Raw genomic sequence first — 15,095 nt, forward strand, 5'->3', positions numbered from 1 at the left:
TCAACCCGCGTCAGCGCTTCTAATTTATCACTTAATGATATTTCAGTATGTTTTCTTTTACTCATACTGGTTCGTAATAGAACTGGGACGTAACTACATAGATGTGCTCACGGCGAAGAACTTATGGGAACTAAAAATTGCCCTCTGGAGGGAACGCGGGGAAGTGACGAGGGGGCGGAGGATCTAGGCCGACGGAGAAAAGGGGTTTCCCCCAATGTTCTAAAAATAGATGCTTGCGACTTCTGCAGGGGTGGGCGGCTACCTGCTATGTACAGTCACTTACCCAACTCACCCCATCAGGCCTTCCTCCTCAACGTAGCCCTGGCCGTCCCTACGTGTATGTGTGTTTGCAAAATTCATATTTTTTTCTTTCTCATAACCCCCGAAACTGACTCGGATTATTGAGAACTCGGATTATCGGAGCTCGGATTATCGAGACCCTAGTGTATTTTAAATTTTTAATAAAGAGTTTAGTAAAAAATTTAAATTTTTTTAAGCACATGGTAATTCCTTACATATTTGAGAATAACATTTTTCACACACAAACAATTCAGGAAACACACTCAAATCACTTCAATTACATAATATAAAAATACTAATTCTGTCCTTTGATTCCTCTCCAAGCACACAAAACAACATTTTGCATATTTTGCCTCTTTTGCTGCAGAAGGATAAAGTTTCCCCTCAAACATGAGGGCAAATCTCCAGGTGTCAAAGACCGTAGTTTGAAAAATCTTCTTTGAAATAAATCTCAAGAAGTTCTTCTGTATGTTTTTGTATAATACATTGAAAGTTCTGTCTTTTTTGCAATTCATCTTTTTATACCATACATAACTATTGAGCAACAAAGTAGAGATTTCCTTGGCACAGCTGATCGTTATTTATTTGTACATTTTGATGAGTATAATGTACTTACATTTAAAAAGTTTTTATTATTGAATCCTAGGGGTCCTTGCAACTTAACTTTCGGCAGTCTGTCTGACCGCCGCTAGTGCTTCAGCACTGAGTGGCCAGACACACCACAATGTCCCATGCTGTGTTAGCAGTGTGTCAGATTTTCCCTGCCTTCCAGCACGTATGGTCTCAAGTGTCCCATAGAGGCACTACACTTCCAGACACGCCTCCATGCCCAAACTGGCACATCTGGACACGCACAGTGGGATACCGGTGTTGTATTTCGACACCGCTCCACGCCTGAGCGCATCACCTACGAAGCCTCACGCAAGCTCTTCCACCATCCCGCCCCCCTTTGGCTCTTCCTCAGATGTCATTAACGAGAATCTCCTTCCTTTCCCAGGGCCCCAGTGTCCCCCCTCCCCCCAATACTTTTGAACATGCCCTCTGTTGCTTACTTTGTTCAGCGCGGAGACAGTGCTCCATTTGTCAACCAAAATTTTAACTATAAGCTTCAATCCTACACTAGGGCTCTAGTTCCTCCATTTTCCCATCCTAAGCACCACCTATCGGTTCTACTTCTACGCAACCTTCCATCACCCACCACCAATTCCCCCCCCCCCCCCCCCCCCCCCCCCGAAAAGCAGCTTTAACTATGTTTGTCCAAGTATAGACCAACGGATCTGCGTCAATTCGGATGTGCAACTTCTGAAAGGAATCACTTTGCAATTCCTATAAACTAGGGAATTCTGTGAGTATTATAGTATTATTCCCTCTCCATCTTTTACATTTTCAGTTGGTCATGTAGTTTAGTGGTTCTTTTTGGTTTGTTCCTCCAAATTCTCTGGGTTTTCTCTTTTTTTTTTTACTACGGATTAAATTCTGGATACCCCTACGTTAAGTGTGGGTTTCCCAGCCTGGGACTTCATAGTTATCTTACTTTGGGTCTATACTTCTGTTTCCCCACCAAACTACTCGGTAGGCACTTTTCTCAGAGTTCTTGAGACATGTGCGACTGTCAGAAGCCTGAGCTAATCAGCGACTCTCGGAGATTCACGTCCGGCTCCGTGGACCAACCCCCACCACATGTCCGGTGTGCAATATCAGCTGAGTCCAACAGAATGTGAATTATTGTGTTATGGTTTTACGCCTGTTTATTTTCAATCAAAGTATCACACCTTTTGGACAATTAAATTGGTTGTAAACAAAAATATCTTTAAAGGATTCATCTGCCAAAAGGTGAATAATTTTGTCTCTATTGTAATCAGTAAAACTATGCAAACTGCTAATTAAGAAATTATTGTTCACTAAAGAGTTTTCTTTTTTCATTTTTCTTTGGAGAGCCCGACTTAATTTTTGTTACTTTTCCTGCTTTTCTGTTTACTTGACAAACTGTTCAAAATGGTTACTAATGTTAAAAATGAGTAACAAACCAGACTTACTTATCTTTTAATTTATTTCAAATATCCTGTAATCATTATTTTTAACTTCAGGGTTCACTAAAAAGCAGGTAGCATTTTAAAATGTTATTTTATAATGATTTTTTCCCCCTCCCTAGCATGGCTTCCACACACAGACTTGCGTTCTTCTTAATACTGGGCAAACAGCCTATGTAATTAATTAACCACTACGGAAGGCACTGTTATGCTATTCAACAACATGTCCATAATGTTAAAAAAATATATTCTTATTTGCCTTGCTGTATATAAGTATTATACGAAATTTGCTTATTATTTAATCTCCAACATTAACACCTCTCATTTTCATGTTGTAATGATTACTTTGGCAGGATTCATAATTTTTTTATTTTATGATAAACTTTCTCAGTTTCTGCAAAATTCTGTGTTTAGTGGATAACATGCACATATCCCTTTTATCATTACATTTCTTTGCCATGATTTTATTGCTACTGTAGCAGGGAGGATGCTCTTTGGGCAAAATAAAATTCAAGTTTTTTTTCCTCAGGATTTCTAAGGTTTTTCTAAGAATTTTCATTAAATTTTATCACGTTAATAAGAACATAGCAAACCAATTTCTTTACATCAGCGCTAATAAAATTAAAAAAAAAACTATGTAAAAAAAGAAAAATTAAAATAAAAAAAATTCATGTAAGATTATATCACTTATGTGATATAAGTGTTTTCCCCGAACATAATTTAGTAGTTCTTGTACGTTATTTAAACTATGAGAGTAGCAATAAACATAATTTTTTTTTTATAAAATACAGTATTTGTATAAATAATACAGCAAAGCATCAGGGCACTACTAAAATTACTTCAACAGCTGCCTGGGATAAGAACAGTTTACAGATGACAATATAATTTTTGACATAAAAAATTTAAAATCTCATCAGTTTTTGGTTAGCTGAGCTTGATAAAACATGTTCCTAGCTTTAAATTCTTAATACAAAGCCTTTCAATCACAGTAACATGCACGTTATTAATTTTGAGCTATAGAAAGTACCACCCTACTTGTCCATCCTATTTTTTTTACCATTTACTATCAGAAAATTACTTTAGTACTTGCTGTAGAACCAATAAAACTAAAAAATAATTGCAATGGTGAAATATTAATAAACATATACCTATATGTTATTTACTGTCTGAGCTGTATTGGAATAGCTACCTGCTGAAAAAAAAAATATTATTATAGCACCATCTGATAGTCTAGTTCTTCCATGTCCAGCATAATTTTTTTTTTTGTTATGATCTGCAATTGAGATCCTCCTGTCTTTCGTGTGTAAAGTCTCAACTCACAGTGTTAGTTTTCAGTGGATTCTGTTTATCTTTACAGTGGGGCAAAAGCTTCAGAAATAAAAGAAAAAAAGAAACATGAGAAGAAAGAAATTGAGCAGCAGGCATTCTTTCTCCTGCTTTCTAGTCATTCCAAGGCAACCCATATGTCACACCTGCTGCGGAGGTTTGCCAGTTCAGAGCTATAACGGCATTTGCAGGCATGATGAGTAGTTTTCTAAGGTGTAAACAGTACTGTGCCGGAATGAGGTATTTCGACACGATTTTTTTAAAATTTTTATTATAATTTTAAATTATTTTTGGAAATTTTATTTGCTCTATAATTTGGTTACTAAAGGGCGATTTACACTTTGTTAGGCTGGTGTAATCCCCTAAGTTAAACTTTGTGCCAGTAGTCTGAAGCACCTTTCCCAGAGACGTATCTGATATTTTGCAGATCTAATACTTTGCTGGCAGCCAGCTTAAATTTCCCTCGCTTACAGGCACGTCCCAGTCCTGTAACGTTACTTCACTTCATGACTAAAACCGCCTACAGTAGCTCTGGACGAGCTGTTACCATTTCTCAGAGACGAGCTGACCATAGCCTTTACTGTCACGAATACGTATTAGGTTCACTTCCCAGGAAGCACGTCATGGACGCTTGTTCCCAGCGTCGTTGCGTTTTCCCCCCCTCTTGAGTTCTAAGAATTCGCCTAAGACCAATGACCGGTCATACACCCCAGCAGACAGCGACCGTCTCCAAGGACGCCTTGCATAAAAAATGTGTGTGCCAAGATGGACCGCACACGATACCTAGCGGAAAACTCGCTAACCGCCCAGCCAACTTACCCTGTAGGCCGCCAGAGTGTAGCACTAGACTGCGCCCTTTATTCCCTTGGTAAAGCAGACGCCTTGGGCGAGTCGATTCTTTTTATTTCAGACACCTCTCAACAGGTAGCGCTAAAGTCGGCCAGTGCTACCAACTTCGAGACATCAGTCAGAGTTTTTTTATGATGCCCACTCGGGGAACTTCGGGACATTTCGGTCCGGACTCCCAGCCCCCTCCCCTCCATTTTTGATTCAAGATTTACTTTTAATTATGAGACGCGGTTCTTCGCGGGACACTTCGCGTCGCGACTGCAGACAGACATTTTCGCGATTATCGGCGAGTCGACGAGACACTGCAAGACTTCTGTCCGGCCGCAACCAACTATGTAGTGGCCTAAATAAGGGATGCTATCCCTATAATCTTCTTTATGTAGTTTAGTCCGTCTGCGTAGTACAAAGTGTAATAGTTATTTTTTCTTTCAAATTTTTTTTTTTGAAATGAAGAAATCAACCGCGGCCAGCCGCGTATTCGCGGGATCCAGTTCCTGGCGGGCGACGCATCAGTAAACAGAAGCCAACTCCCCTGTCTGGTGAGTGACGATCCGCGACTTTCCTCAACCTCCCCTTAACTTTTCCGGGCATTTTCTGCCTCGTATACTGTCTGTGTACAAGTTCTGATCAGTTTTGATTCGGACTGTTCCAGTCAGGGTCCGAGAGCCGGACGCCGAATTGGCATTTTCATCTCCCTTCCACAACAGGACACAAGCACCCTGGCATCATGTACCCGCGTGATCTCCGGGAAACGAAGCCCCGACCTCCGGTGCTTCTGTATCTTTTGACCCTTTTCTGAACTTTCTTTAAATTACGTCGTCAGATGCAGTTAATTAGATAAACATAATTTCTGGACTTTAAGTACATACCTCAACTAGGATTATTTAGACATATTTGTATTTTTTTATTGGTTTATGTATTTTTAGTAAATGAAACGTTTGATAATTCCATGTACGGCCGGCCAATAATTTTTTTTGAATATACCTGAGAGCTTTTTAAGAATGTAATTAATATTGTACGTTAATATTTTCTTGTATCTGTTATAAGTTTCCTCAGTATGGAGTAATTATATTTCAGACGGAATCACACCTTGTTTTTGTTCATTTCTAGTAAACTGGTGAAACCTAAAGATCCAACCAGCAAGGCAAAGATGGTAATCAGACCGTGGTTTGCTGCTACAAAAATAATAGCAGTTGACATGGTTTGAACCTTGCTACAGTACTCAAAAATTGTATAAAATTATGCAGTTCGTATGCATAGCATGCAGTTTTTCAAATAAGTTCTTGTTAAATAGGTGACCATTAGATAATTTCCAATGGTTTTAAAAAAGTCACAGGTTTCTCACGGATTTCCCGGCACCAAAAAAATTCACAGCATATTCAAGGTTTCTTCCCGAATTTCCTGGTATAGAGTGGCCACCCCGTGTAGTATAGAGCTTTTCCTACTTTCAGTTTTTCCTTCGCAAGATCCTAAGGCATATTTTTCCTATTGGTACAAACTGTACCACTAACATTTGTTCCTGCAGAGTAATGTCTATGAAACCGTGTTTTAGGGTTTCTAGCCATGAGTGATTAAGCTCACACAGCTACAAGTAATACTCCTCCCATATAATCTCGTTAGAAACATTCCTTGGTTGGTTGTCCTTATCCTGTCCAGCCATACTTCTGGAAGCAATGCAGCAAAGTTAATCTGGAACTGTAAATGTTTTTTAAGCTATCATTCATTAAATATTGACGATAACCTGCATAGAAATTTTTTCCTTCAAAAACTTTGCATAAAATTATTTATATAAAAAAATTTATTTCATGTTTATGGCAAGGCCTGACGGCAATTGCTTGACATCTTTCACTTCACTTGACTAAACTCACTTTAACCTCTTCATGCATAATGGCTTCATCCATAATTGTACATGTACTCACTTGATGCCAGTATGCATTTGTGACTTGGCCAAAAAGTGAGGTTATGTAAATAAGTACCTGTACCAAATTAATAGCTTTTGTTTTATATGTGAATATCAGCACAGTTATGTTGTCAAATTGTAGGTATAGCCTACAGTAACTAATGACTTCTACACTTTATTTTGTGCAGGTAAGCCTAAAATGAATCAAGAGGAACTATTGAACTACTCTGTAGAACTTCCTTCGGGTTCATATCATAGTTCTTTGGAAGATGACAGCGACAAAGATGATATCATTAGACTTGAGAAAAGCGTGGAGCTTCAAAATCTTCTTTTGGAGGAGGAGCAGATAGCAGAAAACTGTGAAGCAAATGAGCTAACACCAGAAGATTTCAATATTGTAGAACTGGGATTTTCTAGTGATATGTCATTCAATAGAGTTCATGAGAAACATACTTTTATTAAGGAATGTGATATTTCTTTGGTGGGTAATTTTCACAGCACACGAGCAGTATTACAGACTGATCATAATTATGTTCATCAGCCTAAAACATTTATTTGAAGAATTTTGCCGTGATACGAACGTCTCTTTCCTGGTCATCCAGTTGTACACCAGCTGTTTCTGGGCATATTCTGTCCTTCCCTTCCTCCTGCCCTCACCACTTAAACACTCTCCTATTTGTGAGCATGCTACCACTCCCCTTTCCTTAGGAACTAATGTTAGTTTTCTCTACAGTAAAAGGTAAACACAGAGCTGGACCATAAAAAGCAGAATGGAAATACTGAAAATATTCAAAGCGTATTTAACATGTAGCCTATGTCAAAATAGGAGCAACAAGTTTAATTAAGTCTAAAGTCTTTCTTTTCAAAGCAAATAAAACATAACTAAAAACTGATTCTTCAACTAACATCATCTGGGTTTTTAAAGCATGACTATTACTGTAAATATAAAGGCAAAACAATAAATTTTTCAAAAAAAAGTTTATTTTGGGTATCTTGGGAAAAGTGAGATTTATTCTCAAAATATTCCAATACAATCAAACATTTGGAGAGCTAAGAATTTGGAGGAAACTAAGCAGTAAATATTTGAAAAAGAACCTTAAAAATTAACAAAAATTATAAAAATTACTGCACTGACTTCAAATAGGCTCTAGCTAAGCATGAACTCAAATACACTTGAATGGGTAAAAAAACAAGAAATACAGACAGTATCTTTGAAAAATTATTATTCTTTGTACAAAACTAGCTACACAGTACTAACCCAATTTCTCATCAGTACAACACTATACAACTTAACAAACACTCAAAATTTATATGGTCTATTTTATCAATATGACAACTAGCACTTAATTAGGAGAAAAATTTAAGTTTAAGTGGCCTTGTCATTACATCCAGTTCTACGAACAATGTTTTCGCGATTTAATTTTAATAAGTTGAAAAAATACTTAAGCTTCAATTGTTTTCTAGAGCATAGTAAGCAAAACTGCACTGTATTTTGCAGAACAGCAGATGTTTTTGGGGTTTCAGAGTATCTTATCTGTAGCAAATAGAAAAAGTAGCTGTTTATGAAAAGAAAAAAAAGTCTAAATCATACCAAATTTAAATTTGGTGGATTTTGTTTTACAGTAATATTTTATTATTTATTTCTGAAATAATTAGAATATAATCATCTAACTACCTTATTTTTTTTACCACAATCTCTTTGGAAGAAATCATCTTCCAAGCACCATTCATGTAGTCACGGCAGATACGAGATGCCATTTCCAATACTTCTGAGCTGATATTCATGATCTGGAACATTAGTACTACAAATTAATAACAGGCAATAGTGAAATATGTAAACATTTCCTTGATAATACTGGACTGAGAAATCCCCAATTTACTTCTGCTTACTTTCAATGTCGTACTCTTTATGCTAACAATATCAACAGACTTATAGCAAACTATGACAATCATTATCATAATTCCAATAATGTATAAATGAATTACATTTATTACATTATCATATAATTAGGTACTTTTTTATTTTTCTACCAATACTTTTTTGGGTAAATATGTATTGTACGGATTAGCGCCAAAACAAATCGTACAAATATGAAATAACTTTCATTATATGCTCTTTTACGTCCTCTTTTCAAAACCGCCTGCGGAGATTAAAAATTCCAATTACTTTTGGAGATATCGCCGTTCTTATTTTGCAATACAAGCCCTATGTAATCATTCAACAGACGCCATTTTATATTTTGCCGTGTGTGCGTGAATGCCTAAATAACAGAAATTTTCCATTAGGTAAAGTTAGTTACATGATAAATACTTCAAAATAAACGGAAATTAAAAATAATATCAATTAATTTTACTTGTATAGTTTTAAGTATTTATATTGTAACTGACCTGACATAACAAAACGGGACAAAGGTAGATTAGGTCAGGTCAGCTACAGTATAAATACTTTGAAACTGAACGGACATTAAAAATAATAAAAATTAATTTTAATGGTTGTTTAGTTTTAAAGTATTTATAATGTAGCTGACCTGACCTAACAAACCGGGAAAAAGGATGAACAGTAGGAACTCACGTAATTTTCTTTTTACGTGATGTAGTCGTTCAACTACGTCGCGAAAAAAAAAAATCATACTTGTAAACAAGCAACAATGGTGAACGCGGGAAGCCTACGATTCACTCATCTTTCTGGACATACCCGAATACTCACGTTGGCAAGCCTTCTTTCAACAGACGAGAGGCAAACGCCCGATCGTGCATCTTCGGTTTTTTTTAATTTTTTTTATTGTAAATAAATATGCAACTCATGAAAACTAATGGTCAATTAGGTTATGTTAGCTACATTATAAATACTTCAAAACATTGTGGATGGTTGATTTGGTTAGGATAGCTACATTAAAAATACTGTGAAATCATGTAAACGGTTTCCTAGCGCTGGATAGCTACATATTAAAAAGTTATTTGCTAAGCAACCATAAAATGATTTTACAGTTTTTTTAATGTAGCTATACTTACCTAATATAACCAACCATCCACAGTGTTTTAAAGTATTTTTAATTACTTCTTGCTAATTTTAAGAAAAGAAGGTTTGCCAACGTGAGTATTCGGGTATGTCCAGAAGGATGTGTGAATCGTAGGATTCCCGCTGAACGCCACATCAGTGCACAACATGAAAATTAAAAAATTCCATATCTCCTAAAGTATTTGGAATTTCTGATCTCCGCCGGGTTTAATGAAAAGAGGAAGTTAAAGAGCACAGAATAAAGGTATTTTCGAATTTTTAAAATTTTTTTTTAAAAAATCGCCAAAAAATGAATATTAAAAAATTTGATATCTCCAAAAGTAATTGGAATTTTTTATCTCCGCAGGCGGTTTTGAAAAGAGGACGTAAAAGAGCATATAATGAAAGTTATTTCATATTTGTACGATTTTTTTTGGCGCTAATCAGTACAATACATATTTACCCTTTTTTGTAAGTTTGTGGTCTATAATTCTATGCCTTGTGCAATTTATTTTGTGTCCAGTTTATATGTTTACACTTTAATATATTGCTATTAATATATTCTTGTATATTTTGATTTTTGTTACTTTTATGTCTGTTATTTATGTTGTATTGTACTGTTCACCTTGATCGCTGTAAGTGTAAGGTTCATTCACCTTACGTGTGTTGGCCAGGTGTGGATGCACCTACCTGCTGTGGTTTTCATCTCAGGTAGTGCTGCCCACTCTTGGTGCTGGCATGGATGGGTGTTTTGTGCACTTACAGTGACTAGTTATGTAACCATTTATGTAGGCATTTTGTTTTGTGTTTGTCCTTTGTCTCATGCCCACCGCTAAAGCCTTGGCTGTTGGTGGGCATGTGACATAAAAATAAAATAAAATAAAAAATAATATGATGGAGCAGTACACAAAATAAAATGTTTTTATGTATCCTATTGTACCATCCAAAGTGAAAAAGAATTCAACCTTAAAACATTATTGGGTGGTCCCGTGGATAGCATGCTACATATTTATTGAGGCAGGAAACATGAAAAGTAGTAGGTAACTTCCAACAGAGATGTTTATAGGTTGGAAGGACTCAACAAGTCTGCATGGTAACTTTTAAATGTGGATTTCCTGCCTTTCTTTATGGTCATCGGATATAAGGGTTTTGTATTCTGTAAATATTGTGAGTAGACTGCCAACCATTCGCATCCAAGATTGTAGAATCCATCCCCCACCAACACCACAAATTTAAGTAAAAGCAAATAAAGTTGACAGTAGGCTATTTAAAAAAAAATTTATAAAAAGTGGATTGATAATTTTACTTATTTTCAAAAAATATTTTATAAACTTTTATTTTAAATGTTTTTAGTAGGTTGAATTTTAAAATGTCAGTTTCATTGCAATGTAGTCAATGCTTCCTCTTAGTTACAGGCATGTGAGTAGGCTACAGGTACAGGCAACTTCCCCAACATGAAAATCAAGGGGGGGGGGGGGGGGGGGAAGAGTAAAGCAGTCTATCAGAAATGACTGTTTAAATGGTTCCATTACTATAAAATAATTATGGTTGGTCAGTTTAAGTTAGCTACCTACATTTAATTTTGGTTGTTCCTAATCATCGGTTTAAACAATTTTACAGTATTTATAATGTTGTTACCCTAACCTAACCTTACAAACTATACACACTATTTTAAAATTTAAATGTCCCTAACCTACCCAAACCAACTGCCCACACTACTATAAAGTATTTTTAATGAAGCTAACCTAACCGACCACTCAAACAATATTACTTTATTTATAATGAGTAACCTACCTCACAACTAATTAAAATGGTAAACAACAGGTTAAATACCTTAAGTATCACAACACTCTCTTACGAATTACTGTAACACATATCAGGAAATATATATATATAAAAAAAAGAAAATATATTTAAAATTTTAACAATTTTTACCCAGAAAAGTGGCTCTTGTTAAGAATTATTATAAATACATTATAAAAATATATAACAGAATAACAAACAGATAACGATACAATTCAAATGTAGTAAATCCTACTTAAAGTGATATCTTAATTTTAACAATAACAAAGTATAGTGCAAAATAAATTAAAATAAATAAATAATTTTAAGTTAAAATAACAAAGGTTAGCATGGCTAATCAGATATCTTTTTATCACCCTGTGGTAAAAATATCATAAGAGTTGGCATAGCTGCTGTCAACTACTAACAGTACAATTAGTTTTAAGAGCGTATTTACTCATCCGACAAAAACGTAAAACAGCTGCAGACTACTAAAGTATCGCCATTACGTTTTATATTAGGTAAAACGTTAGGCACGTCATGCAAACGTCTTTTCCAAGAATATTCTGCCGTAGCTAATTAATAAATAGAAATAATATTTCGATACAGTTTTACACAGTAATATGGCAAGGATATAAAACTGCATTTTCTAATTTTTTGTTTGCCATAGTTTGGTTGAAACTTTGTGCTTAGAAATCACTATTTGTATTTTGTTAATTTCTTATGATACTACCAATTCAGGGTAGTTAATTAATAGTACCACAACATTAAATTTGTAGTCCTATTAGCTACATAAATAGTTACAGCAAATACTGCGCACCAATAAAACCTAAGACTTGCAATTGTTCATTTATAACTTAGTACGCACATATTATTAAAATACAAAAAAAAAACTTGCCAGTTTATCTTTCACGCCCATGTTACGCGATCCAAACACAAAAATTGAAATTGAGGAATACACTAAATGTAATACTTTGTCAGCCTTTCAGTCCAAGATAATCCCGTGCAACTTCAATAGCTATTGAAAATCATACATTGTAGCATTGTAGTTTATAAAGAACAGGTACCGTAAACAGCGTGAATGTTTCTGCTGTGAATTCATAGGAGCGCTAACATAGCGTACATTTTATTACAATATGCCAAATAAAATGTAAGAAATTAAAAACGAAATCTTTAGAAGTATTTTTTTAATTTTATAACTAAAACACAATTTTAATTCTTTGCATCATATAGTTATCTGCATATCCATAACAAAATCTAAAAAAAAAAAAAAAAAAAAAAAAGGCTCTGGTCGCATTACGAGATAAACAAGTCACATGTTTGGGTTTGTTTCTTGGTTTGTGATCTTAGTGTTTTAATTTGATTTTGGCAAATATGTATTTTGATTATAAGTAATTATTTTTTTAGGTTATTTATAGGATGTGTGCAGCATATATGTTGGTGAATATTTGAAAATCGCCAAAATGCCAAATAACTCTCATAGATCAAGATGTGTTAAATTGTGTGAAAACAATGTTGTTCACACAGAAGCAAACGTCTTCAGATTTACAACAAACAAAGAGATGTAAGAAGACTTTTGACTTCTTGCATTTGGCTTTAATCAACAGATATACGTGTAGTGCATGACAAATAAGCATTTATGCTGTGGCCGGCAGGGCCACATTTTTACTTGTAATTTATTTTTGTTGCTGGTCTCTAGTTTTATATGGTTTTTTATTTCACGTATTTTTACGCCTTTTTTAATTAATGTTAATTTATCTGTAAATTTTTTTTAATTATATTTGTTTCTGTTAATTAGTTATACGCCGTTTGGTAGCTATCGATTATGAGTTTAAGAATATCAATTGTGTTTCACGTAAATACCACTTGGTGAGCGCCCGGCGGTTGGCTGATGACGTCAGACATTCGGCTTGCCGGGAAGAAAAAATCAGCTGGGCCGGCGAGAGAGTTTGTGCCGAGCGACCGTCGAGGACAGAGCCATGTGACGGCGCGGACTGGTGTGCCGGACGGCAACGGGCGACGAAGAGTATTGGGATGGAGGCTCCACGCTGGGTGACAGGGCAATGGATTGCCCTGTGATACTGAACTTATCAAGGTAAAGAGAGGCCGCAATTTTGATTTTTACCCTCGTGGTGCTGCAGTGGTTTTTGGCAAACCTAGTGAACTGTGTATTTTCCCATACTAAATTTTATTTGGACGGAACTTTTATTAGCCAGTTTGGTGAAGAGGCCCATTTGTTTTCACACGTTGTTCCAGTGTGGGATTTTTTTAAAAAAAAAATGGTCGCCCGTTTGCCTGTAGTTGCCATAAAAGTATAAGTTTGGAAGAAACGAACATTTTGCAATTTGTTTTTGAGACTTTGTCTTCGGAATTTGCATACTTAAAGTTGGCTTTAGCTAATATATCAGCTTGTGCAGTATTATTAAAAGTATGCGATCGGTATTGGACTACATGCGCAGCCTGATGTTGGTTGGTGCGGCCATTCTACGTTTTTATAAAATCATTGGCAAGTTAATAAAGAAGTAAGACTTTGTTTGAAGCTGATGATAAATACTTCTGTGGTAACATGGTTATGTTACGTGAAGAGTTTTTGCTACATTTCCCTTAAAAATAAGATAATTTTTTTTTGATCATCGTTCACGCCTTTGTGAATTCGTACCTATGGCCCGGCGTGGCATTAGACTCTGGAGTTGGTGAGGAAGGTCAGGAAGCCAGCGCACGCCTAGGATATTAACTTTGTTTTTTTGGCAAGTCTTTAGCAACGAACATCTGAAGAAAGACTAAACCGTTGATTGAGAGTTTAAGAACTTTATTTAAATAAATTTTTTGTACTTCAGTTTTATTATTGTAAAATTTTTTTATATATTTATATATTATATTGATTGTCTTGTTTGATTTTTGGTATTAGGGCAGTCAGTATATTTTGATATTTTATAGTGGCCACGCCTCACGCCCTTATATATTTTTATACTTGTTGTTATCAGTATTTATATTTTTAGGATTTTTTAAAGGTTATTGTTAGTATCGCAAATGGGGATAAGATGCTGCCATTATTAACGTCAGCTTTTGTAACTAAGCTTGTATGGTTATGTATAGTAAAAATTATTTTTGCAAATTTCTATTTTTTAATAGCATACGTCCAAAGTCTTGCCTCTTGTTTGTTTAATGGTTACTCTACTATTATATCCTTTGAATTTTTTTGGCCTGACCCCTGGGCAGTGGTGTGGGGAATTTATATTGTTTAGCTTTTTATGCCTGGTTTTAATATTTATTTTTTCCCTTCGCGCCCAGAGTGAGTCGGGGACGCAACCCCTCTTCCAATTAAGGAGGAAGAAGGGTTACAACCTGCGCCACTCTGCTTGGCAGAGACTTTGGACTTTTGCGATTTTGCTGACTTTTTTGATTTTTTTAATAATGGCAGTTTCTTGGATTTATAAACTTCCCAAAGAACAGGTTTACGCTAATTTGCAAGCAGCGGGAGTAGAGAGTGGTCTGGAGGATGACATTGATACCTTACGCAGGAAATTAAGTACCCACATTAAAGAAGGGAGGAAAAAACCTGTTGAGGAAAATGTGGAGAATTCGGAGATCAGCCAAGTAAATTCATTGAATACTGCTATGCAAAGTAAATTGCTTTTTAAGGAACTGGATAGGTTGCCATCTTTATGCTCCGGTGGGCCAAGAGATTTAATAAAGTTTTGCTTGGGGGTAGATAGTTTGAAAACTAATTGTTGTTTACAAAATGAGCAAGAATTGTTAAGGTGTATTTCGACTAAATGTAGCGGGATCGCTAGAGACGTGATTACGTCAGGTATAAATAAGTCTGTTGGATGGTCGGTAGTGAAAGAGAATTTGTGGGAATATTTGTGCCCTAAGAGGGTGAAGGACGATCTAATTAAGGAATTGATTT

The 15,095-nt window shown here is 35.6% G+C and overlaps 1 protein-coding gene across 4 annotated transcripts in view; it reads right to left on the bottom strand.

The window, feature by feature from the left end:
- Positions 1–12,355, bottom strand: part of LOC134529701 (choline/ethanolamine kinase) — a 74,566-nt gene extending 62,211 nt beyond the window's left edge. Inside the window, exons 1-2 of one of the 4 annotated variants that reach the window (XM_063364063.1) lie at positions 12,084–12,355; positions 8,081–8,193 (exon numbers count right to left, since the gene is read on the bottom strand). In XM_063364063.1, the coding sequence (XP_063220133.1) occupies positions 8,081–8,193; positions 12,084–12,104 (134 nt within the window). In that variant the 5' untranslated portion in view covers positions 12,105–12,355. The other 3 variants (XM_063364066.1, XM_063364065.1, XM_063364064.1) reach the window with 3 other exon arrangements.
- Between the last annotated feature and the right edge of the window lie 2,740 nt (positions 12,356–15,095).

This window comes from Bacillus rossius, chromosome 2 (genome assembly GCF_032445375.1).
Source record: "Bacillus rossius redtenbacheri isolate Brsri chromosome 2, Brsri_v3, whole genome shotgun sequence".
Taxonomy (NCBI): domain Eukaryota; kingdom Metazoa; phylum Arthropoda; class Insecta; order Phasmatodea; family Bacillidae; genus Bacillus; species Bacillus rossius.